This window comes from Lampetra fluviatilis, chromosome 63 (genome assembly GCF_964198595.1).
Source record: "Lampetra fluviatilis chromosome 63, kcLamFluv1.1, whole genome shotgun sequence".
NCBI lineage: Eukaryota > Metazoa > Chordata > Hyperoartia > Petromyzontiformes > Petromyzontidae > Lampetra > Lampetra fluviatilis.
In genome coordinates this window covers 2,726,421-2,753,184 of record NC_136337.1, presented here as the reverse complement: position 1 = coordinate 2,753,184, position 26,764 = coordinate 2,726,421, and the positions used below count along the sequence as shown (strand labels likewise).

At 55.8% G+C, this 26,764-nt stretch overlaps 2 protein-coding genes across 5 annotated transcripts in view; both read left to right on the top strand.

Annotated features, from left to right (window-relative positions):
- The first annotated feature begins 98 nt into the window (after positions 1-98).
- On the top strand, positions 99-6,285 carry CNEP1R1 (CTD nuclear envelope phosphatase 1 regulatory subunit 1). 4 transcript variants are annotated; one of them, XM_078882121.1, is made up of 6 exons: positions 99-169; positions 2,319-2,390; positions 4,559-4,632; positions 4,807-4,916; positions 5,293-5,347; positions 5,502-6,285. In XM_078882121.1, exons 1-6 carry the CDS (start codon positions 145-147, stop codon positions 5,541-5,543), a joined length of 378 nt encoding a protein of 125 aa, XP_078738247.1. In that variant the 5' UTR covers positions 99-144; the 3' UTR covers positions 5,544-6,285. The 4 variants fall into 4 exon arrangements, with proteins under 4 accessions (XP_078738247.1, XP_078738246.1, XP_078738245.1 ...); XM_078882120.1 differs by having other exon boundaries at positions 4,765-4,916; XM_078882119.1 differs by lacking the exon at positions 5,502-6,285 and having other exon boundaries at positions 5,293-5,492.
- A 3,911-nt stretch (positions 6,286-10,196) lies between these two features.
- Positions 10,197-26,764, top strand: part of HEATR3 (HEAT repeat containing 3) — a 29,971-nt gene continuing 13,403 nt past the window's right edge. The window contains exons 1-6 of the mRNA XM_078882101.1: positions 10,197-10,598; positions 13,535-13,707; positions 14,187-14,274; positions 14,585-14,709; positions 16,915-17,024; positions 22,407-22,568. Coding sequence (XP_078738227.1) covers positions 10,461-10,598; positions 13,535-13,707; positions 14,187-14,274; positions 14,585-14,709; positions 16,915-17,024; positions 22,407-22,568 — 796 coding nt within the window. The 5' untranslated portion in view covers positions 10,197-10,460. The remainder of the gene's footprint in view (positions 10,599-13,534; positions 13,708-14,186; positions 14,275-14,584; positions 14,710-16,914; positions 17,025-22,406; positions 22,569-26,764) is intronic.

The following is a 26,764-nucleotide window of genomic DNA, read 5'->3' as shown; positions in this document are numbered from 1 at the left end:
GTGACGTCCCCACAGCGCGCGCCACCCCCCCCCCCCAGGTAAGATGGCCGCCGCGAGGGCGTGTCGCGCACGCGAGTGACGTCACCCCCCGGGAGCCCCCACCCCCCCACGCGACCTCGGGAGACGACGGCGGTGGCGGCGGCGATGAACTCCCTGGAGCAAGCCGAGGGTGAGTGGACACGAACGCCTTTGTCTTCCTGAGCCCCTTTGTCTTCCTGAGCCCCTTTGTCTTCCCGAGCGCCTTTGTCTTCCCGGGCGTGGGTCTGTGTGTGTGTGTGGAGCGGTGGTGTAGCGGGGCTAGCGCTACGCTACGAACCTGACCAACCCGGGTTCGATTCCAGTTCACGAACCAACAGCACCCGGTGACGATTTTCTTAACCGGTACTTGGGCCTCCCCTAGATCGACTCGGCCTCAAGTGAGTAGCCGGTGGCGGTGTGTTGTAAACATCGTGGTGCTGGCTACCCACCCCCACTCGTGTGCCGTGCCGGCCTTCATAGGTGCTCGCTAACAGCACTTGCCCCTACAGCCTGTGACAGGCTACACGGTTTCTTTGTTTTTCTTTGGTGCGATGTGTAAACATCGCCACTAGGGAGACAAAGGCGGACGGGGGTGGTGTTGGACACCCCCTACCCTGCTCGTGTGCCGTGCCGGCCTTTGATGGGGTGGTGGGGGAGGTCTGTGTGGCAGTAGCAGTGTGGCGATGTTGACTACAACACCGCACCAGGTACTCATTTGAGACTGAGTCGACCTAGGGGAGTCCCGGATCATCGCCACCGGTGTTGGCCCTGAGGTGGTGTCGTGTTTAGGGCGCTGGGCTACCACCAGCCGCGGCTCACGTCCAACACCGGAGTTAGAATGATGGCTTTAATCTAAGTTGTCTTGTGGTTGTTGTTTGACTTGCATCCCACTGGGATTTTTTAGTCTTGGTGTACGGTGCTTTTTCTGGAAGATTTTGCAGTTTTTTCCTGGATTTTTCTGTTTGCCCATAGTCACATAGTCACTTTAAGACAGAGGTGGGACAAAGTCATTGTTATGCAAGTCCAAGTCGAGTCGCAAGTCATCAAATTCATGACTCGAGTCTGACTCGAGTCCAAGTCACATGACTCGAGTCCACACCTCTGCTTTAAGATGTTTTCTTGTTCATGTTTTTGTTGCGGTTCCACCAGATTCAAGAGCCGAATGGCTCACAGGGCTATACCAAAAAACTGAAAAACTTCCATAGGTGCTCGCAAACAGCACTTGCCCCAACAGGCTGTTACAGGCTACACGGGTGGTGGGGGGGGTCTTTGCCTTTGTTTAGTTAGGGCACGATCAATAGAGAAGACGCCGGAGAGAACGCGGATATATGCAGAATAAAACACCTCGTCAAGAGGCCCAAACATCGCAACCCTTCTGGCTCTCGTCTCAAAGGAGACACTGACCGGGTGTGTGACCATCAACCCCATCAGAACATCAACCCCATCAGAACATCAACCCCATCACAACATCAACCCCATCACAACATCAACCCCATCAGAACATCAACCCCATCAGAACATCAACCCCATCACAACATCAACCCCATCACAACATCAACCCCATCACAACATCAACCCCATCAGAACATCAACCCCATCAGAACATCAACCCCATCACAACATCAACCCCATCAGAACATCAACCCCATCAGAACATCAACCCCATCAGAACATCAACCCCATCAGAACATCAACCCCATCAGAACATCAACCCCATCAGAACATCAACCCCATCACAACATCAACCCCATCACAACATCAACCCCATCACAACATCAACCCCATCAGAACATCAACCCCATCAGAACATCAACCCCATCACAACATCAACCCCATCACAACATCAACCCCATCACAACATCAACCCCATCACAACATCAACCCCATCACAACATCAACCCCATCACAACATCAACCACGCGTGGACACCTTCCTCGATTCGTGAAACATTCAAGACATCCCCCAGCCTATAGAGACAACCGCGCAGGAAGATCAAACACAACCACACCAAGTCTCCTGACGCCCTCTTGTGGCGAGCAGACCTCAACTTTGACGTTCCCCCCCCCCCCCGTAACATTTTGCCACCGTACCCAAAACAGGAAATGATGTTTCATGCCTCTCAATGGGTTGATTGTATCACCTGTTTATGTCAAGGAGACTGGCTTTTCGGTTAGCCAGCGTCTCCTGCATCTGGGTGGAGGTAAGAATCTGCCGCCCCCCCCCCCCACCTTGATGTTGCGTGTGCGAGTGGCCGATCGCCTCGTGTGAGAAATCGTCTCGTCTCTCGCTGTCCCGTCCAGATTTGAAAGCCTTTGAGAGGCGGCTGACGGAGATCATCTCGTGCTTACAGCCGGCGACGGGGCGGTGGCGGAGTGAGTCGCGCACAGTCGCGACACGCGCAACGGGCCTGCTGTGGCACGGGTCCCGCGGCACTGCGATGCTACTGGACGTGGCCTAGCGCCGCTGTGGTTCCCAATATTAAGATCCAAAGTTCACCATCGTGAAGATCCTCCGTAGATTCTAGATTTGAAGCTTTCGTGACTGCAAGGATTCATATTCTTAGGTTTTTTCGGTAAAGTCGCGTAGGTAAAAAATTTAAATGAATAAAAGTAAAATAAAAATGAAAATCACGACGTTTCGGAGGCAACACAAGCTTCCGTCTTCAGGTGGAACCGTCACAGTGATACAGCTATCGTGCTGTGACGGTTCCACCTGAAGACGGAAGCTTGTGTTGCCTCCGAAACGTCGTGATTTTTTTATTTTTTATTAATTTAATTTTTTACCTACGTGAATTTACCGAAAAAACCTAAGAATATGAATATCCTCCGTAGACTGCCTCGCTTAATTCTCCGATACTTCGTCTCGCTCTACCACCCTCCATGCACTCCCCTACCTCTCCATACTCATCTCACTCGACTCCCCTCCACGTACTCTCCTACCACTTGTTGTTTCTCTGCTCCCTTCCACGTGCTCCCCTGTCTCTCCTCTATCATCTCACTCGACTGCCCTCCACGCACTCTTCTTCCTGTCTCCTCTCAGCTCGCTCTGCTCCCCTCCGCTCCACGCACTCCGCTCCAGCAAGCAAAGCTTTTTGCCGCAACCCTCAGTCAACTTCTGCCGAATGAGAGGACACTCCTCTGCTGCCCTCGTAGTCTGGAACTCCCCCGTCCCCTGAGCCATCCGTGCTGTTGGGTCCCTGTCCCTACTCAAGTGAAGGGTCATGACCTTCCACTTCACCCCTGCCTAGGCTTGTCTCGTTGCTATGCAGTCTTTGATGTCACAGGTTTTAAAATCTTCTTGGTTCTTTCGGTAAAGTCACGTAGAAGGGAAGTAATAAAATAATAAAAATAAAATAATTCTCACGACGTTTCGGCCACAACGCAAGCAGCCGTCCTCAGATGAAGAATGAAACACCACAGTGGCATTCTCCACCTGAGGACGGCTGCTTGCGTTGTGGCCGAAACGTCGTGAGAATTATTTTATTATGTTTTCTTTTTATTATTGCATTACTTCCCTTCTACGTGACTTTACCGAAAGAACCAAGAAGATGAATCCCTGCAGTCACGAAAGCTTTAAATCGAGGTTTTAAAATAATGTATTGTATACTCATTCTAGCATATTATTATTACAAATAATCTGTGCCTCGAGTTTGCTGGCTGGATGCTGACTGGGCTCGCCTCCACCCCAGCAGTAACTGTTGTTCGTGGCTGCTGTTGCCACCGAAACTAGCTGGGTAACTGGCTAGACGGGATTATCCATGTAACAAATTAACATTGACTTGAGTTGAAACAGCAGTAGAAGTTCAGAATGGATAGCGGCACTGAAGAGGTGTGAGTAATGATTGTAGAACACTGATATGGGTCATTTAAATTTGCTCAAATTCTTTAGCCGATATTATAAAAATCCCAGAGGATATTAAAAAACACCTAACAATACATATCTTTACTATGGGAACCTCATTTGCCAGTAAAAATATGATAATTGTTTTTTTACCCTTCTATCTGGCAACAAAACTGACACCTTTTTACAAGGAGTCATGTTTGCATAGACCACAATACCTGCAGTCATAATACAAACAAAAGACATAACTCTGATAATGTGCACTGTCCTTGAAGTTGATTGGTCCACACTCGAGACAGCTTTCCTTAGAGCCTAGTCTCACATGGGTTGGACCAGATGACGCCAAAAGGCGTCATCTGGTCCTTGTAAAAAGGTGTCAGTTTTGTTGCCAGATAGAAGGGTAAAAAAACAATTATAATACATATCTTTGTCATTTTATCATTCAACAAGCGACATTGCTTTCAGTGCTTGGGGCACAGGATTGTGAGAGGAGTTTTGAAAATGACAGCTGCATCTTATTTCCTGTTGTAGTGCACCATATTCTCTTGGAGTACACATGACAATATACTGTAGATATCTCCAATTTCTGCGAATCGCAGAATGTGCATGTCCCACGATTCCGTGCAGTGGACGAGAGATGCCATTACCTTGAGGTGCCTTGTGAACCCACGCTGCGTTGTGTCTCTGTGTTGCCCCACAGTGGTGCTCATCGTGGTGTCTGTGTGCACCGCCACTGGCGCGTGGAACTGGATCACGGACCCCGAGACGCAACAGGTGCTGCGCATCTCGGGCAGGCGTCCACGCGGCACCGTTGAATCGAATTCGGCTGATTTTGCGGCCTGGCCGATGCCGCGCTGCGTACTGTGGGTGGCCGTTTAACTTGACGACAAAGTTGTGATTTTGCAGCTTGGTCTCCTGCATGGTCACAAGCCAGAGTCTGCACTCCAGGTGGCGTTCCTCGTGTCGCTGTGGAACCACTCGTTCTTCACAGTCAGCTGCATCGTCCTCATCGGCCTCTTCCTCGCCGGCATCCACAAGCGCGTCGTGGCACCCTCCATGTATCCTCCCCGACCCCGACCCCCCCCCACCCCCAGCTCGCGGAGACGCTTCGTGCAGCGTGCTCTCGTCTCTTTGTCGAATTGAGCTCAGCCGGGTCGTGTTCAATTACGACGTTGTTGCGTCACGATGGATCAGCTTGTGTCGAATCGTAAGACCTGTGCAGCTATGCAGATGAGGGTATGTGTACGATACGCTTTTTATTTTTGCCGGCGAGCTGTCGACGCTCGCACACTGCTGCGTTCTCTGTTATTCCCCGACACTTCCTTGACCGTGGCTGGGGCAATGGGTTAAGCGATGGCATTGTTCAGCATGACGAATGTGTGATGCAGTCGAGCACGTGGTTGTCCATTGCCTTTCTTTAACGTGTGGCCGCAGAATAGCGGAGCGATGTAGGACCGTGCTGGCGGAGTACAACATGTCCTGTGACGACGTACGTTACAGCGCGCTCCGCACGCACCTTCCGGGAACCTGCCGAATCCTTTCGCCGTTTATCCACGATGCGCCCTGCCGCCGTGATGGGAGAGTTCGCACCAGGAAACGTTGACCGTGCGATCGATTTTTGCTACCTGTTGTGTTGGCCACAGACGGGGAAACTGATCCTGAAGCCACGACCGCAGGCGCAGTGAGGACGGCGAGACGCTGGGAGGGGGGGGGGGGCGAGCGACCTTGCCGGCACGCCGTCGGCCCCCCGCACTCGGCAGCTCGGAGAACGTCGCCGTGGCAGCGGCTTCCACCGCTCCGTGTCGCCGGGAGCGGCCCGTTTCTCGACCATCCGCCAAACCCGCCTGCCAAGCCCCGAGGAAAGCCGGGCAGAGGACTTGCGCTTAGCCGCACCGCTTGGTCGTCGGTGACGTCGATGACGTCTGTGCCAAATTCACGACGGGCGATGAGCCCCGTTGGTGCGACGCAGGCAGGAGCTACGTTTTTGCATCCAAAAATTATCGTAAAAAAAAGGAAAAGTGAATTTAAGAGCCGGCCCTCCCAGCCGCACACCTGGGACTTGATGAGAGCCGTCCTGTGGAGTGGGGAGCGGGGGGGGATGCTGTGTCGCTATTCGTAGCGCATCGCGTGGGCAACGCTGTCCCGTCGCGGCGCAGCGTGTGGCGCGGGTGTGGGGGGGGGGGGCGGTGGCGATGCCCTTTGCCGGCACTCGCGCCGCGAGGGTGAGCGCGGGGTCACGTGCGGGGTCACGCGCGGGGTCACGCGCGGGGTCACGCGCGGCATGCGACGTGCACGCCGTGTACGTTCCCGTCGCCACCCTCGCCTCCGCTGCCATCGCTACAAACACAGCCATGCTTTTAACAGATTATTCCTTAATCGGTTGCAGTAATTGTTTTAGTTTGTGTACATTACGTTTATTAAAAGCCTTTAAAACTTGTGTTTGTGGTTTTTGATGCGTGGTTCTGGCTGAACTGTTTACTGTCACGCTGCACCACAGGCGTCGGCACTTCCGATTAGCACGGTAGGATATAGAAGTTCATCGTACACACGGGCGTGCGTGGCTATCTCCAAAGTCAAACACTTCTTCTCTACACCACTCTTGCAGGTTTTACGTCCTGGTCACCCTTTCTGCACTTCTGTCCTGGGCCATCATTTTCACACCAACTCCACTGTCCACATCACGGCGCATCCCATCCACCTCTCGACCTGACTCTCGTTCTCCACCCTGGTTCATCAACATGTATCAGCGTTCTTCTGATGTGTGTTGAAACTCTGCCGCTCTCTGAACAGGAGAGTCGCGAAGCACTCGTGAACCCTATCCCTGACCTCAACTCTCCTTTGCATTTTCATGAATGCACCAGTATTTTTCATGAATGCACTGGATTGTGATCCAATTACACATGGTGTAACGTTTTCTTTTTGCCTGAGTGGTCCGACTTTAGGTCGCACTTTGGCACAAGCAAACTCTGCCGCCATATTTTTGCTCCATTTCTGCATTTTACCGGATAAGGCCCACTCAGCTATGTAGCTCTTTTTCAGAAGCGGGCCTGGCCAAAATTGATAGCGCAACGAAGTGGCATGCGTGGAAGTTTATAGCAGCCAAATATTCTTAAAGGCGTGATGTTGATCCTCAATGTGGAGGGGGGGGAAACCGGATGGCCGGAGAAAAATCCACGCTGACCACGGGGGGAGAGAGACACGCACACTCCAAATACACAGCAACAGCAGGCGTCAGGGTCGGGAGCGAGCCCACGACCTCCTGCACACCAGGCGAGGTAGTTAACATCTAGCCACCGTGATGATGAGAGACACGCAAACTCCAAATACACAGCAGCAGGCGTCAGGGTCGGGAGCGAGCCCACGACCTCCTGTATACCAGGCGAGGTAGTTAACATCTAGCCACCGTGATGATGATGAGAGAGAGACACACAAACTCCAAATACACATCGCGGGCTCCAATTTGATCTGTGTCGAGTGGTGGCACGTGACATCTCCACGAGGTGGGTCTGTGAGTGACCTCTGAAAAGATGGTGTTCTCATGAAGAAAAACAACAATGTTATTGGCATTCTCGCGAAAGTGACATCACTGTCTTATCTACCAACGGTAGGCATTTACAAACAATACGAAACAAAGCACTCAAATGCTGTCCCCATGACCCTCAAGTCCACACTACACAACCCTCTTTGACACTGCCAAAAGCCGAGAGCTGCTGCTGCTGCTGTATTTGCACGGTGCCACCACACATCGTGACATCGTCCCTCGTGACAGCCACGGGCGACTTTTTCACCGCCCTGAATGGGTCCTCAAACGATGTGGCTCCAATGCGTGGCTGCTAATCGCAACGCAAAGAAGGGGAATCTCTCACTCGGAGGACGCCTTCACAGCCGCACCGAGAAATCAAGACCGCGGATTTGCAAGTAGCGGTTCCGAATATGAACAACTTAAAATGTTATCTTCATCAGGCAATTCACGTTGAAAGCCATCATGATATTTTAATTGTTTGAAGCACAACAAAACAATTTATAGAAGAGTATTTTTTTTTATTGGAAACATAATTTTGACTTAAAGCTTTCGTGACTGCAGGAATACATATTCTATGGGTCTTTCGCTAAAGCCACGTGATAGAAAAATAATACAGATATCACGATGTTTTGATCTCAACACAGGTGAAGACAATTGCTTGTGTTGAGATCGAAACGTCGTGATATCTTTTTAAAAATTTCTATCTACGCGGCTTTAGCGAAAGACCCATAGAATATTGAAACATATTTTTTTTATTAGAAACATAATTTCTCATTATGGTCTTCATCCGCTTGACGAAGACTGCTTGTGTTGCGATCGAAAAACGTTTGTTTTTTTGCTTTTACGATTGATTAAATTTTATTATTTTCTATTTACATGACTTTACCGAAATAACCATGAATATAATTTCTCATATTGTTGGTTCTTTCGGTAAAGTCAGTAGAAGGAAAATAATAAAAATGAAACAATTAAATTCTCACGACGTTTCGATTGCAACACAAGCAATCATCATTAGGTGTGAAACCACAGCAAAGAAACCTTAAGAAAAAAATGCCACTTTTTTCAAATCGAAACGTCGTGAGAATTATATAGTTTTATTTTTATTATTTTCCTTCTACGTGACTTTACCGAAAGAACCAATAATATGAATCCCTGCAGTCACGAAAGTTTTTAAATCATAATTTATCATCTCCATCTGCTTGGTGCAACGCCCCCTAGTGGAACAACCCGTGCATGTCTGTGTCCCTTCTCTAATCCACGTGCACTTCCAGCCCTACACTTAGAACACTCACACGAGAATCTCTCTACTCTCTCTCAATCACCGGGGATACCACAGCCCCGTGTGAGCCAACGGGGGTTCCTGCATCGGACACCGTGTCAACTCATATACGGTGCACCAACCACTTATTTTTGTACAGGGAACTTGAGTTTTCAGGTCCATACGGCGTAACAGCTGTTAACAAGACGGGCAAAAAAACAATTGTCTTTTTCGATTTAAAGCTTTCGTGACTGCAGGGATTCATCTTCTTGGTTCTTTCGGTAAAGTCACGTAGAAGGGAAGTAATAAAATAATAAAAATAAAACAATAAAATTATTCTCACGACGTTTCGGCAACAACGCTGAGGACGGCTGCTTGCGTTGTGGCCGAAACGTCGTGAGAATTATTTTATTATGTTTTATTATTTTATTACTTCCCTTCTACGTGACTTTACTGAAAGAACCAAGAAAAAAACAACTGTCTATTTGTTTGTGTTTCTCTCCCTTGTGATGGCACTTTGTAGGATGAACGTTGAGATTTCTAATAGGCACGGCGTGACCAGCAAGGTCTGAGTTGGTCTGTAATAAGGTAGGACACTGATAAGGGGTTGATGGGTATATGCATATCAGGAGCTCGCATTAAGGGACCCCCCCCCCCCATGATTGGGATTTCTGGTGGGGGGTGGAGGGGTGGGGGCTCGGAGCTAGGCCACGTGGCGCGCCCCCTGCCCCCGTCACGTGGTGCAGACGAGCGCCTAAGGCGGCCATATTGGTAAGGGAAGACGACGGTGGTACAGTATTGTACTGTACAGGTTGGTTTCACTCTTAATTCACCCCGAACATGTGTTTTTTTGTTAGTTTTTCGCACTCGCATATTCATTTCTGAAAAATAATAATGGGGTTTTTATGCTTTCTCGGAAAGAAAAAAAGTTGTGTTAAAGATGTTCAAACACCAAAAAGATACCTTTTGCAAGGAATCGTGTCTGTATTAACCACACACAGTACCTAATGGTGAACATGCTAACAAACACGCTCTGATAATAATGTTACGCGTTGGCTTTGAAACTAAATTGGCCTACACCAGAGGACAGCAGCAGCCTTCTTTGTGGCCTAGTCTCACCAAGTGCCAGACCAGAGAAACACCGCCAAAAGGGGAACAACATTGTTGTTTACATCAACGTTAAGGACGACGTTTCGCTCAAACTTCTGTGAGCTTCGTCAGGAAAGTTCGAACTTTTAACTCGAAACTCGCCGTCGCTCAGATCGGATGTCCCTACGTAAGATGGCTGCCGCCCTTTAACCCCCACCGATTCGATTTTCCGGCAACTTTCGCAGAGCGGAGTGAGAGGAATCGATTCCGTCGGCTCGTTCTGAATCACCCCCGAGCACAGCGGCGGGCGACATAACCGCGCCGCGTGCGATAATCCGTGAAACTAAAAGCCCCGTTGCAGTGCTCGCTCGGTTTTTATTTTTAACAGCGACGCGCGTGTCGCATTGGCAGTGGCGCGCGGGAATCGATTCGTGGAATCGTTATCGATTCTCCACCCACGCGCTGCACATGGCCGCCCCCACGTGCACCGTGCCACGGGTTTCGGGTCCCTCACTTTAGCCGAGGCTGTGGTGGTGGTGGTTGTTGTGGTGGTTGTTGTGGTTGTAGCCGTGGCTGACTGTGCTTGTTGTGACCGTGGATGCGACTGCTTGTTAATCTGCCGCTCGGCTGTGCGTGTAACGTGTTGTGGGGTGTAGCTGCCCCTGTCTGTGGCTGAGAGCGCCTGCAAGTCGTGCAGCTGCGTGTGTTGTGGCCCGCCTCTTGCTGCTCGCCATGGGCAAGAGCCGGCAGCCGCGTCGCTTCAGGCGGCCTCACCACCCTCTCTGCGGCCCCGCGGGGCTGAGCGCGGAGCCCGAGGCGGAGGAGGAGTGCGAGGAGGAAAACTGCCCAGTCGAGACTCTGCTGGAGACGGTGAGGCCGGCGGCGCGGGGTGGAGGTGTGAGTGGGGGTACGGTGGAGGTGCGTGGGGTACGGTGGAGGTGCGAGTGGGGCGCGGTGGAGGTGTGCGTGGGGTACGGTGGAGGTGTGTATATTCAGACCCTCATCTCTAACCCCATCTCCAAACCAGATCCTACAGCCACGATAGCCTTTAACGCAGACTGTCCCCAGACCTTGTGCCATGTTGTTTACCCCTATACACTACTTTACCCTGCCCCCTACTCGCTTGATCCTCACCCTCACCCCGTGCCCCCCCCCCGCGTGCGTGAGTGTATGCGTGTGAGTGCGTGAGTGTATGCGTGTAAGTGTGTGTGTGTGCGTGAGTGTATGCGTGTGAGTGCGTGAGTGTATGCGTGTAAGTGTGTGTGTGTGCGTGAGTGTATGCGTGTGTGCGTGTGCGTGAGTGTATGCGTGTGAGTGCGTGAGTGTATGCGTGTAAGTGTGTGTGTGTGCGTGAGTGTATGCGTGTGTGCGTGTGCGTGAGTGTATGCGTGTGAGTGCGTGAGTGTATGCGTGTAAGTGTGTGTGTGTGCGTGAGTGTATGCGTGTGTGTGCGTGTGCGTGAGTGTATGCGTGTGAGTGCGTGAGTGTATGCGTGTGTGTATGCGTGTGTGTGAGTGTATGCGTGTGAGTGCGTGAGTGTATGCGTGTAAGTGTGTGTGTGTGCGTGAGTGTATGCGTGTGTGTGAGTGTATGCGTGTGAGTGTGTGTGAGTGTGTGTGCGTGTGAGTGAGTGTATGCGTGTGAGTGTGCGTGTGTGTGCATGAGTGTGCGTGTGTGTGCGTGAGTGTATGCGTGTGTGTGCGTGAGTGTGTGCGTGTGTGTGCGTGTGCGTGAGTGTATGCGTGTGAGTGTGCGTGTGTGTGCGTGAGTGTATGCGTGTGTGTGCGTGTGCGTGAGTGTATGCGTGTGAGTGCGTGAGTGTATGCGTGTAAGTGTGTGTGTGTGTGCGTGAGTGTATGCGTGTGTGTGAGTGTATGCGTGTGAGTGTGTGTGCGAGTGAGTGTATGCGTGTGAGTGTGCGTGTGTGTGCATGAGTGTGCGTGTGTGTGCGTGAGTGTATGCGTGTGTGTGCGTGAGTGTATGCGTGTGTGTGCGTGTGCGTGAGTGTATGCGTGTGAGTGCGTGAGTGTATGCGTGTAAGTGTGTGTGTGTGTGCGTGAGTGTATGCGTGTGTGTGAGTGTATGCGTGTGAGTGTGTGTGCGAGTGAGTGTATGCGTGTGAGTGTGCGTGTGTGTGCATGAGTGTGCGTGTGTGTGCATGAGTGTGCATGTGTGTGCGTGAGTGTATGCGTGTGAGTGTGCGTGTGTGTGCGTGAGTGTATGCGTGTGTGCGTGAGTGTATGCGTGTGTGCGTGAGTGTATGCGTGTGTGTGTGTGTGAGTGTATGCGTGTGTGTGTGTGTGTGAGTGTATGCGTGTATGCGTGTGAGTGTGCGTGAGTGTATGCGTGTGAGTGTATGCGTGTGAGTGTGTGAGTGCGTGAGTGTATGCGTGTGTGTGAGTGTGTGCGTGAGTGTATGCGTGTGAGTGTGTGTGCATGAGTGTGAGTGTATGCGTGTATGAGTGTGCGTGCGTGTGCGTGAGTGTATGCGTGTGTGTGAGTGTGTGCGTGAGTGTATGCGTGTGTGTGAGTGTGTGCGTGAGTGTATGCGTGTGAGTGTGTGTGCGTGAGTGTGAGTGTATGCGTGTGCGTGTGTGTGCGTGAGTGTATGCGTGTATGAGTGTGCGTGCGTGTGCGTGAGTGTATGCGTGTGAGTGTGTGTGAGTGTATGCGTGTATGAGTGTGCGTGAGTGTGCGTGAGTGTATGCGTGAGTGTATGCGTGTGTGTGTGCGTGAGTGTATGCGTGTGTGTGTGCGTGAGTGTATGCGTGTGTGTGTGTGTGAGTGTATGCGTGTGTGTGTGTGTGAGTGTATGCGTGTGTGTGTGTGTGAGTGTATGCGTGTGTGTGTGTGAGTGTATGCGTGTATGCGTGTGAGTGTGTGTGTGCGTGAGTGTATGCGTGTGTGTGCGTGAGTGTATGCGTGTGTGTGTGTGAGTGTATGCGTGTGTGTGTGTGAGTGTATGCGTGTATGCGTGTGAGTGTGCGTGTGTGTGCGTGAGTGTATGCGTGTGAGTGTGTGCGTGAGTGTATGCGTGTATGCGTGTATGCGTGTGAGTGTGCGTGTGTGTGCGTGAGTATATGCGTGTATGCGTGTGAGTGTGTGTGCGTGAGTGTATGCGTGTGATTGTATGAGTGTGCGTGTGTGTGCGTGTGAGTGTATGCGTGTGCGTGTGAGTGTGTGTGAGTGTATGCGTGTGCGTGTGAGTGTGTGTGAGTGTATGCGTGTGATTGTGTGCGTGTGTGTGCGTGTGCGCGTGAGTGTATGCGTGTGTGTGTGTGAGTGTGTGTGTGCGTGTTTGTGTGTGTGTGTGCGTGAGTGTATGCGTGTATGCGTGTGAGTGTGTGAGTGTGTGAGTGTATGCGTGTGTGTGCGTGAGTGTATGCGTGTATGCGTGTGAGTGTGTGTGTGCGTGAGTGTATGCGTGTGAGTGTGTGAGTGTATGCGTGTGAGTGTGTTGAGTGTGTGTGCGTGAGTGTATGCGTGTGATTGTGTGAGTGTGCGTGTGTGTGCGTGTGAGTGTATGCGTGTGTGTGTGAGTGTGCGCACAGCTGCGGTTAGTGCGCTGCGCTTAAAACCCGGCGACCCGAGTTCGATTCCCGCTCACGGCCAACACCAGTGACGATTATATCTGAACGGGTCACGGGCCTTCGCTATGTCGACTCGGCCTAAAATGAGAACCTGGTGCCAACCGCAAACATCGCCACTGGGGAGACAAAGGCGGCCGGGCGTGGTGCCGGCCAACCCACCCCCTCGCGGAGTTGACGGTTAAACACGCTACGCGCGTCATCTTTGTCTTTGCACAGCTGCAGTCGGGCTCTGCGGACGCGCGTGAGTGCGCATGCGCCAGCCTCTCCCGCCTGGCCCTGGGCGCCCGCACGGTGCCCGCCCTGCTCGGCCGCGGCGCCGTTCGCCTCCTGGGGCCGCTGCTGCTCGACCCCGCGGCCTCCGTGCGCGAGACGGCGGCCGGAGCTCTCAGGTGATGGCGGCGGTGGTGGTGGTGGTTGCAGCGGCGGCGGTGACGCTACCCCAATACGAACATCATCGTCGCCATCATCGTCACCATCATCGTCGCCATCATCGTCGCCATCATCGTCGCCATCATCGTCGCCATCATCGTCGCCATCATCGTCGCCATCATCGTCGCCATCATCGTCACCATCATCGTCGCCATCATCGTCGCCATCATCGTCGCCATCATCGTCACAATCATCGTCGCCATCATCGTCACCATCATCGTCACCATCATCGTCACCATCATCGTCACCATCATCGTCATCGTTGTGGTAGGGATATCCCAGCTGTGCCCCTACGTGCTGCAAGGCGGAACCCGGCACCGACCGACGAGTGGGCATTAGCCTGGCCGTAGAGGGGGCTATGCCTCCACCACGATTCCTCCACCACGATGCCGACCGCCGCTAATGTGACCCTCTCTCTGCCGTTGCCTGCCGCGAGCAGGAACATGAGCGTGGCGGGCGGGCCGGACGCTTGCGAGGACATGGTCGCCAGCGACATTATGACGCCACTCGTCGCGCTGCTCAGAGAGGCAAGGACCCGCGGCACCCCCCTCCGCTCCCCAGCCAGTGCTGCGTGTGACCCTGCTGTGACCCTGCCGTGACCCTGCCGTGACCCCCGTGTCTCTGCCGTGACCCCCGTGACCCTGCCGTGACCCCCGTGTCACTGCCGTGACCCCCGTGTCTTTGCCCTGACCCCCGTGTAGCTGCAAGCGCAGCGCGTGCCACATCCGTGCCACTGCCGCGACCTCCGCTGTCGCTCCCGGTAATACGACCTCTGCCGGCGCGTTGTCGACCTGCGGTGATCACCTCCGGTGTTTTTGGTTCCCCGCCGGCGCGCAGTGCGCCGCCTTCCTGGACTCTGCCGGGGACGCGCAGCCCAAGGGGAGGGGCGGCGGTGGCGGCGGCGGCGCCGGTCTGCCCGGAGACGTCGCCGTGGAGGCCGTCCACCTCCTGCTCAACCTGTGGTGAGGGCCCGGGGCGTGTGTGGTGAGGGTGTGGTGAGGGTGTGGTGAGGGTGTGGTGAGGGTGTGGTGAGGGTGTGGTGAGGGTGTGGTGAGGGTGTGGTGAGGGCCCGGGGCGTGTGTGGTGAGGGTGTGGTGAGGGTGTGGTGGGTGTGGTGTGTGTGGTGAGGGTGTGGTGTGTGTGGTGAGGGTGTGGTGTGTGTGGTGAGGGCCCGGGGCGTGTGTGGTGAGGGTGTGGTGAGGGTGTGGTGAGGGTGTGGTGTGTGTGGTGAGGGTGTGGTGTGTGTGGTGAGGGTGTGGTGTGTGTGGTGAGGGTGTGGTGTGTGTGGTGAGGGCCCGGGGCGTGTGTGGTGAGGGTGTGGTGAGGGTGTGGTGTGTGTGGTGAGGGTGTGGTGTGTGTGGTGAGGGTGTGGTGTGTGTGGTGAGGGTGTGGTGTGTGTGGTGAGGGCCCGGGGCGTGTGTGGTGAGGGTGTGGTGAGGGTGTGGTGTGTGTGGTGAGGGTGTGGTGTGTGTGGTGAGGGTGTGGTGTGTGTGGTGAGGGCCCGGGGCGTGTGTGGTGAGGGTGTGGTGAGGGTGTGGTGAGGGTGTGGCGAGGGTGTGTGGCGAGGGCCCGGGGAGTGTGTGGCGAGGGGGTGTGGTTGGTGCGGTGAGGGTGTGGTGCATGCGGTGGGGGTGTGGTGCGGGCGGTGAGGGTGCGGTGTGTGTGGTGAGGGTGTGGTGAGGGTGTGGTGTTTGTGGTGAGGGTCTGGTGCGTGTGGTGATGGTGTGGTGTGTGTGGTAAGGGTGTGGTTAGGGTGTGGTGTGTGTGGTGAGGGTGTGGTGCGTGTGGTGTGTACGTGGTGTGTGTGGTGTCTACAAGCTGTGTGGGGTGTGTGTGTTGTGTATTCATGGTGTGTGCGTGTGTGTGCCATGTGCACATCTTGTGTGTGTGTGTGTGGTGTGCGAGTGATTTGTGTGTACACTGTACAGCACATGTATTATGTCTGTATACACACTGTGTTTCTATACTGTGCACAGTCTGTACCATGTGTACACTGTGTGTGTACGATGTGTGTGTATAGACTGTGTGTGTATAGACTGTGTGTAGACCACGTGTGTGCGCACACAGTGCTTGCAGTGTGTGTGTACGATGTGTGTGTGTGTGTGTACGACGTGTGTGTGTACACCATGTGTACACCGTGTGTGTGTGTACACCGTGTGTGTGTGTACACCGTGTGTGCAGTGTGTGTGTACGGTGTGTGTGTAGACTGTGTGTACACCATGTGTGTGTACACCGTGTGTGTGTGTACACCGTGTGTGTGTGTACACCGTGTGTGCAGTGTGTGTGTACGATGTGTGTGTAGACTGTGTGTACATCGTGTGTGTGTACACGGTGCGAGCAGTGTGTGTGTGTACGACGTGTGTGCGTGTGTCCTCGATGCGTGCAGTGTGTGTGTACACCATGTGTGTGTGTGTACACCGTGTGTGTGTACGACGTGTGTGCGTGTGTCCTCGATGCGTGCAGTGTGTGTGTACACCGTGTGTGTGTGTGTGTGTACACCGTGTGTGTGTGTGTACACCGTGTGTGTGTGTGTACACCATGTGTGTGTATGTACACCATGTGTGTGTACGACGTGTGTGCGTGTGTCCTCGATGTGTGCAGTGTGTGTGTACACCGTGTGTGTGTGTGTACACCGTGTGTGTGTGTGTGTACACCGTGTGTGTGTGTGTGTACACCGTGTGTGTGTGTGTACACCGTGTGTGTGTATGTACACCATGTGTGTGTACGACGTGTGTGCGTGTGTCCACGGTGCGTGCAGTGTGTGTGTACACCGTGTGTGTGTACACCGTGTGTGTGTGTGTGTACACCGTGTGTGTGTGTGTACACCGTGTGTGTGTACGACGTGTGTGCGTGTGTCCACGGTGCGTGCAGTGTGTGTGTACACCGTGTGTGTGTGTGTGTACACCGTGTGTGTGTGTGTACACCGTGTGTGTATGTACACCATGTGTGTGTGTGTACACCATGTGTGTGTACGACGTGTGTGCGTGTGTCCTCGATGTGTGCAGTGTGTGTGTACACCGTGTGTGTGTGTGTACACCGTGTGTGTGTGTGTGTACACCGTGTGTGTGTGTGTACACCGTGTGTGTATGTACACCGTGTGTGTGTGTGTACACCATGTGTGTGTACGACGTGTGTGCGTGTGTCCACGGTGCGTGCGCTGTGTGCAGTGAGAGCAGTGCTCGTGCCGTCTCCGTGTTCAACAAGGAGGCGCTGCTGCCGCCGCTGCTGCAGTTTGTGAGATGGCACCAGCAGCACCTGTCCCTCGCCATCGCTGCAGGTGCAGCCTTCACACACACACACACGCACTAGACACACGTACACACACATACACACACACACATACACACACGCACACACACGCACACACACGCACACACTAGACACACATACACACACATACACACACACATACACACGCACACACACGCACACACACACATACACACACGCACACACACACACACATACAAACAAACATACACACACACATACACGCACACACACGCACACACAAAACAAACAAAGATCCCCCGTATAGCCTTAACAGACTGTAGGGGCAAGTGCTGTTAGCGAGCACCTATGAAGGCCAGAACGGTACACGAGGGGGTGGGTGGCCAGCACCACGCCCGACCGCCTTTGTCTCCCCAGTGGCGATGTTTACACACCGCACCAGGTACTCATTTAAGGCTGAGTCGACCTAGGGGAGGCCCAGGACCGGTTCAGATAATCGTCACTGGTGTTAGCCGTGAGCGGGAATCGAACCCGGGTCGCCAGGTTCATAGCGCAGCGCGCTAACCGCTACACTACCGCTCCCCACCACGCACACACACACATACACACGCACGCACACGCACACACTAGACACACATACACACACGCGCACGCACACGCACGCACGCACACGCATACACATACACACACACATACACACACACACGCGCACACACACACACACACGCACACAACAACAACAACCGCCATTCGCCACTAAGTGGCGGTGACGTCACCACGACGCTTGTGCCAGGCCATGTGCACCTTGAGGCCACGTGAAGTGTCGAACGCCTGCTGGCAGGAGGTCACGGGGCAGACCCAGGTGCCACGGGTCGACTGACACACACTACAAACACACAGATCCCCCGTATTGCCTTTGACAGGCTATTTGGGCATGTGTTGTTAGCGTGTAGCACCTATTGAAGGCTGGAACGGCACACGAAGGGGGGGGGGGGTGACCAGCAACCACGTCCAAGCGCCTTTGCCTCCCTAGTGGCGATGTTTACACATCGCACCAGGTACTCATTTGAAGCTGAGTCGACCTAGGGGAGGCCCAGGACTGGTTCAGATATTCATCGCAGGTGTTGTTGGCCCTGAGCGGGAATCGAACTCTGCTCGCCGGGTCCATAGCTTGGCTCGCTAATCGCTCCACTATTGCATTCACACGCACATGCCTACACACACACACGTACACACACACACATACACACACACACACACGTACACACACATACGTACACACACACGTACACACACACACGTACACACCCACACACACATTTCCATGTGGTGGGGATGGCACCATGTATTGGCACCATTAGCGCTTCGGCTGCAAACCGCGGAGCGTATAACTTCACACTGCGCCAAATATACACGGGTGGCTGTGTGGCTGGTGTGGTGGTTGGCTAAGTTGGTGGGTGTTTGAGTGGTTGGGTTGGTTTGGTTGGTGGGTGGGTTGGTGGTGGGTGGATGGATGAGTGAGTGGCTGGATGGGTGAGTGGCTGGGTGGGTGAGTGGCTGGGTGGGTGAGTGAGTGGCTGGGTGGGTGAGTGAGTGGCTGGGTGGGTGAGTGGCTGGGTGAGTGGCTGGCTGGGTGGGTGAGTGGCTGGATGGGTGAGTGGCTGAGTGGGTGAGTGGCTGGGTGGGTGAGTGGCTGGCTGGGTGAGTGGCTGGGTGGGTGAGTGGCTGGGTGAGTGGCTGGGTGGGTGAGTGAGTGGCTGGGTGGGTGAGTGGCTGGATGGGTGAGTGGCTGGCTGGGTGAGTGGCTGGCTGGGTGAGTGGCTGGGTGGGTGAGTGAGTGGCTGGGTGGGTGAGTGAGTGGCTGGGTGGGTGAGTGGCTGGCTGGGTGGGTGAGTGGCTGGGTGGGTGAGTGGCTGGGTGGGTGAGTGGCTGGCTGGGTGAGTGGCTGGCTGGGTGAGTGGCTGGGTGGGTGAGTGGCTGGGTGAGTGGCTGGGTGGGTGAGTGAGTGGCTGGGTGGGTGAGTGGCTGGGTGGGTGAGTGGCTGGGTGGGTGAGTGGCCGGCTAGGTGAGTGGCTGGGTGGGTGAGTGGCTGGCTGGGTGAGTGAGTGGCTGGGTGGGTGAGTGGCTGGCTGGGTGAATGAGTGGCTGGGTGAGTGGCTGGCTGGGTGAGTGGCTGGGTGGGTGAGTTGCTGGGTGAGTGGCTGGCTGGGTGAGTGGCTGGCTGGGTGAGTGGCTGGCTGGGTGAGTGGCTGGGTGAGTGGCTGGCTGGGTGAGTGGCTGGCTGGGTGAGTGGCTGGCTGGGTGAGTGGCTGGCTGGGTGAGTGGCTGGGTGGGTGAGTGGCTGGGTGGGTGAGTGGCTGGGTGAGTGGCTGGGTGGGTGAGTGAGTGGCTGGGTGGGTGAGTGGCTGGGTGGGTGAGTGGCTGGGTGGGTGAGTGGCTGGGTGGGTGAGTGGCTGGGTGGGTGAGTGGCTGGGTGGGTGAGTGGCTGGCTAGGTGAGTGGCTGGGTGGGTGAGTGGCTGGCTGGGTGAGTGAGTGGCTGGGTGGGTGAGTGGCTGGCTGGGTGAATGAGTGGCTGGCTGGGTGAGTGGCTGGCTGGGTGAGTGGCTGGGTGGGTGAGTTGCTGGGTGAGTGGCTGGCTGGGTGAGTGGCTGGCTGGGTCAGCAATTAACCAACTCTCAGAACTCATCACAACTGCGTCTCTAATAGTTGCTCTTCACAGCCGCATGAAAGAAATATTAGCAGCAGATGGCTCTGCGCTGATGGCCTGGGCGTTGACGGGGGCCCAGTGGTAGCGCGCTCGCCTCTTGTTGCAGAGGTCCGCGGTTCGAATGCGGCAGTCCGCCCTGGTTAATACTGCAATGGTTGTGTGGCATTGAACGTAAAAACACACTCGCTATCAGCTTCACAGTGGATGTTCTAGATCCCCGTGACGTCATTCGATAAGAGGAGGCCATCGTGGTGCAAATTTGGCATATTTGAAAAATAACACGGCAAAATTACTCAATTGGGAGTAGACATAGCAACATCGGTCCCCTGCTGTCAAACTACTGCGGGCAGTGTCTGTGAAACAGTGCCTTCTTGATGTGGGGAGCGGTGGTGTAGCGGTTAGCGCGCTGCGCTATGAACCCGGCAATCCAGGTTCGATTCCCGCTCACGGCCAACACCTGGTGACGATTATCTGAACCGGTCCTGGGCCACCCCTAGGTCGACTCGGCCTCAAATGAGTACCTGGTGAGGTGTGTAAACATCGCCACTGGGGAGACAAAGGTGGTCGGGCGTGGAGCTGGCCACCCACCCCCTCGTGTACAGGTTCCGGCCTTCATCGGTGCTCGCTAACAGCACTTGCCCCTACAGTCTGTCAAGGCTATACGGGGGATCTTTGTCCTTCTTGATAGCCTTGCATTGTAAGAATGATAGCGCCAATATCAAACATGCTCTGTTAATCATAATGATTATATTATTATTGTTAATAATCGATGGTGGTGGTGCTGATGATGGCGGTGGTGATGGTGGTGGTGCTGATGACGACGCTGGTGATGGTGGTGGTGCTGATGGTGGTAGTGGTGGTGGTGGTGCTGATGGTGGTGGTGGTGCTGATGGTGGTGGTGCTGATGACGGTGGTGGTGCTGATGGTGGTGGTGCTGATGACGGTGGTGGTGCTGATGATGACGGTGGTGGTGCTGATGACGGTGGTGGTGCTGATGACGACGGTGGTGCTGATGATGACGGTGGTGCTGATGACGGTGGTGGTGCTGATGACGACGGTGGTGCTGATGATGATGGTGGTGGTGCTGATGATGACGGTGGTGGTGCTGATGACGACGGTGGTGCTGATGATGACGGTGGTGGTGCTGATGATGACGGTGGTGGTGCTGATGGTGGTGGTGCTGATGATGACGGTGGTGCTGATGATGACGGTGGTGCTGATGACAGTGGTGGTGCTGATGACGACGGTGGTGCTGATGACGGTGGTGGTGCTGATGACGGTGGTGGTGCTGATGACGGTGGTGGTGCTGATGACGGTGGTGGTGCTGATGACGGTGGTGGTGCTGATGACGACGGTGGTGCTGATGACAGTGGTGGTGCTGATGATGACGGTGGTGCTGATGACGGTGGTGGTGCTGATGACGGTGGTGGTGCTGATGACGACGGTGGTGCTGATGACGGTGGTGGTGCTGATGGCGGTGGTGGTGCTGATGATGACGGTGGTGCTGATGACGGTGGTGGTGCTGATGACGGTGGTGGTGCTGATGACGACGGTGGTGCTGATGACGGTGGTGGTGCTGATGACGGTGGTGGTGCTGATGGCGGTGGTGGTGCTGATGATGACGGTGGTGGTGCTGATGACGGTGGTGGTGCTGATGACGACGGTGGTGCTGATGACGACGGTGGTGCTGATGACGGTGGTGGTGCTGATGGCGGTGGTGGTGCTGATGATGACGGTGGTGCTGATGACGGTGGTGGTGCTGATGACGGTGGTGGTGCTGATGATGACGGTGGTGCTGATGACGGTGGTGGTGCTGATGACGGTGGTGGTGCTGATGATGACGGTGGTGCTGATGACGGTGGTGGTGCTGATGACGGTGGTGGTGCTGATGACGACGGTGGTGCTGATGACGGTGGTGGTGCTGATGATGACGGTGGTGGTGCTGATGACGACGGTGGTGCTGATGATGATGACGGTGGTGGTGCTGATGACGGTGGTGGTGCTGATGATGGCGGTGGTGGTGCTGATGACGACGGTGGTGCTGATGATGACGGTGGTGCTGATGACGGTGGTGGTGCTGATGATGACGGTGGTGGTGCTGATGATGACGGTGGTGGTGCTGATGACGGTGGTGGTGCTGATGACGGTGGTGGTGCTGATGGCGGTGGTGGTGCTGATGATGACGGTGGTGCTGATGATGACGGTGGTGGTGCTGGTGACGGTGGTGGTGCTGATGACGACGGTGGTGCTGATGATGACGGTGGTGGTGCTGATGACGACGGTGCTGATGACGGTGGTGGTGCTGATGATGACGGTGGTGGTGCTGATGATGACGGTGGTGGTGCTGATGACGGTGGTGGTGCTGATGATGACGGTGGTGGTGCTGATGACGGTGGTGGTTCTGATGACGGTGGTGGTGCTGATGACGGTGGTGCTGATGATGGTGGTGCTGATGGTGACGGTGGTGCTGATGACGGTGGTGCTGATGGTGGTGGTGCTGACGACCGTGGTGCTGATGACGACGGTGGTGCTGATGACGACGGTGGTGCTGATGACGACGGTGGTGCTGATGACGACGGTGGTGCTGATGATGGCGACGGTGCTGATGACGACGGTGGTGCTGATGACGGCGGTGGTGCTGATGACGGCGGTGGTGCTGATGACGGTGGTGCTGATGGCGCCCGGGAGTGACCGCCCTTTCCCCGCCACCCGCCCCGCAGCTCAGTGCCTGCAGACGGTGGCAGAGGACAACGTGGAGCTGGCGGGCAGCCTCACCGCGCCGGCGCTCGCCGCGCTGGAGCCGGCGCTGCTGCTGCCTGCCGCTGGCGTGCACAACGGCAGCGCCGGCGCCCAGCGGAGCCTGCTGCGCACGCTCGTAGCCGGTGACTGCGCAAGCCCTGCACACCCTCACGCTGCACTCTCACGCTGCACACGCCGCGTACACGCTCCCCGCATTCACTCCCTGCGTGACCCCAAACCCCTGCACACGCACACACCATGTACACGCTACCTGCACACCCTACACACCCACACCCTGCACACCCACACCCACACCCTGCACACCCACACCCTACACACCCACTCCCTGCACTCCCTACACACCCTACACACCCACTCCCTGCACACTCACACCCTACACACCCACTCCCTGCACTCCCTACACACCCTACACACCCACTCCCTACACACCCACACCCTACACACCCACACCCTGCACACCCTGCACACCCTACACACCCACTCCCTGCACACCCACTCCCTGCACAACCACTCCCTACACACTCACACCCTACACACTCACACCCTGCACACCCACTCCCTGCACACCCACTCCCTACACACTCACACCCTGCACACTCACACCCTGCACACCCACTCCCTGCACACCCTACACACCTACACCCTGTACACCCACTCCCTGCACACCCTACATACCTACACCCTGCACACTCACACCCTACACACTCACACCCTGCACACTCACACCCTGCACACCCACGCCCTACACACTCACACCCTGCACACCCACTCCCTACACACTCACACCCTGCACACCCACTCCCTGCACACCCACTCCCTGCACACTCACACCCTGCACACCCACTCCCTGCACACTCACACCCTGCACACCCACTCCCTACACACTCACACCCTACACACCCACTCCCTACACACTCACACCCTGCACACTCACACCCTGCACACTCACACCCTGCACACCCTGCACACCCACTCCCTACACACTCACACCCTACACACCCACTCCCTACACACTCACACCCTGCACACTCACACCCTGCACACTCACACCCTGCACACTCACACCCTGCACACCCACACCCTGCACTCCCACACCCTGCACACTCACACCCTGCACACTCACACCCTGCACTCCCACACCCTGCACACTCACACCCTGCACACTCACACCCTGCACACCCACTCCCTGCACACCCTGCACACTCACACCCTGCACACCCACTCCCTGCACACCCACTCCCTACACACTCACACCCTGCACACTCACACCCTGCACACCCACTCCCTGCACACTCACACCCTACACACCCACACCCTGCACACTCACACCCTGCACACTCACACCCTGCACACTCACACCCTGCACACTCACACCCTGCACACCCACTCCCTGCACACTCACACCCTGCACACTCACACCCTGCACACTCACACCCTGCACACTCACACCCTGCACACCCACTCCCTGCACACCCTGCACACTCACACCCTGCACACCCACTCCCTGCACACCCACTCCCTACACACTCACACCCTGCACACTCACACCCTGCACACCCACTCCCTGCACACTCACACCCTACACACCCACACCCTGCACACTCACACCCTGCACACTCACACCCTGCACACTCACACCCTGCACACTCACACCCTGCACACTCACACCCTGCACACTCACACCCTGCACACCCACTCCCTGCACACTCACACCCTGCACACTCACACCCTGCACACCCACTCCCTACACACCCACTCCCTGCACACTCACACCCTGCACACTCACACCCTGCACACCCACTCCCTACACACCCACACCCTACACACTCACACCCTGCACACTCACACCCTGCACACTCACACCCTACACACCCACTCCCTACACACTCACACCCTGCACACTCACACCCTGCACACTCACACCCTACACACCCACTCCCTGCACACTCACACCCTGCACACCCACTCCCTGCACACCCACTCCCTACACACCCACTCCCTACACACTCACTCCCTACACACCCACTCCCTGCACACTCACACCCTGCACACTCACTCCCTGCACACTCACACCCTACACACCCACACCCTACACACTCACACCCTACACACCCACTCCCTACACACTCACACCCTACACACCCACACCCTACACACCCACACCCTACACACCCACTCCCTGCACACTCACACCCTGCACACTCACTCCCTGCACACTCACACCCTACACACCCTACACACTCACACCCTACACACCCACTCCCTACACACTCACACCCTACACACCCACTCCCTACACACCCTACACACCCACACCCTACACACCCACTCCCTGCACACTCACACCCTACACACCCACTCCCTACACACTCACACCCTACACACCCACTCCCTACACTCCCTGCACACTCACACCCTGCACACCCACACCCTACACACTCACACCCTGCACACCCACTCCCTACACACCCACACCCTACACACTCACACCCTGCACACCCACTCCCTACACACCCACTCCCTACACACCCACACCCTACACACCCACTCCCTGCACTCCCTACACACCTACACCCTGCACACCCACTCCCTACACACCCACACCCTGCACACCCACACCCTGCACACCCACTCCCTACACACTCACACCCTGCACACCCACTCCCTGCACACCCACTCCCTACACACCCACACCCTGCACACCCACACCCTGCACACCCACTCCCTGCACACCCACTCCCTACACACCCACACCCTGCACACCCACTCCCTGTACACCCACTCCCTACACACCCACACCCTGCACACCCACACCCTGCACACCCACTCCCTACACACTCACACCCTGCACACCCACTCCCTGCACACCCACTCCCTGCACACCCACTCCCTACACACCCACACCCTGCACACCCACTCCCTGCACACCCACTCCCTGCACACCCACTCCCTGCACACCCACTCCCTACACACCCACACCCTGCACACCCACACCCTGCACACCCACTCCCTACACACCCACTCCCTGCACACTCACACCCTGCACACTCACACCCTGCACACCCACTCCCTGCACACCCTGCACACTCACACCCTGCACACCCACTCCCTGCACACCCACTCCCTACACACTCACACCCTGCACACTCACACCCTGCACACCCACTCCCTGCACACTCACACCCTACACACCCACACCCTGCACACTCACACCCTGCACACTCACACCCTGCACACTCACACCCTGCACACCCACTCCCTGCACACCCACTCCCTGCACACTCACACCCTGCACACTCACACCCTGCACACCCACTCCCTACACACCCACTCCCTGCACACTCACACCCTGCACACTCACACCCTGCACACCCACTCCCTACACACCCACACCCTACACACTCACACCCTGCACACTCACACCCTGCACACTCACACCCTACACACCCACTCCCTACACACTCACACCCTGCACACTCACACCCTGCACACTCACACCCTACACACCCACTCCCTGCACACTCACACCCTGCACACCCACTCCCTGCACACCCACTCCCTACACACTCACTCCCTACACACCCACTCCCTGCACACTCACACCCTGCACACTCACTCCCTGCACACTCACACCCTACACACCCACACCCTACACACTCACACCCTACACACTCACACCCTACACACCCACACCCTACACACCCACACCCTACACACCCACTCCCTGCACACTCACACCCTGCACACTTACTCCCTGCACACTCACACCCTACACACCCACACCCTACACACTCACACCCTACACACCCACTCCCTACACACTCACACCCTACACACCCACTCCCTACACACCCTACACACCCACACCCTACACACCCACTCCCTGCACACTCACACCCTACACACCCACTCCCTACACACCCTACACACCCACACCCTACACACCCACTCCCTGCACACTCACACCTTACACACCCACTCCCTACACACTCACACCCTACACACCCACTCCCTACACTCCCTGCACACTCACACCCTGCACACCCACACCCTACACACTCACACCCTGCACACCCACTCCCTACACACCCACACCCTACACACTCACACCCTGCACACCCACTCCCTACACACCCACTCCCTACACACCCACACCCTACACACCCACTCCCTGCACTCCCTACACACCTACACCCTGCACACCCACTCCCTACACACCCACTCCCTACACACCCACACCCTGCACACCCACACCCTGCACACCCACTCCCTACACACTCACACCCTGCACACCCACTCCCTGCACACCCACTCCCTA

Bases quoted from the DNA above. Each gene is read 5' to 3' on its own strand.
- CNEP1R1 (XM_078882118.1), top strand. From the start codon at position 145: ATGAACTCCCTGGAGCAAGCCGAGG. The intron at 170-2,318 runs GTGAGTGGACAC...TGTCCCGTCCAG, and splicing joins CTCCCTGGAGCAAGCCGAGG to ATTTGAAAGCCTTTGAGAGG. The intron at 4,917-5,292 runs GTATCCTCCCCG...GTGTGGCCGCAG, and splicing joins CGCGTCGTGGCACCCTCCAT to AATAGCGGAGCGATGTAGGA.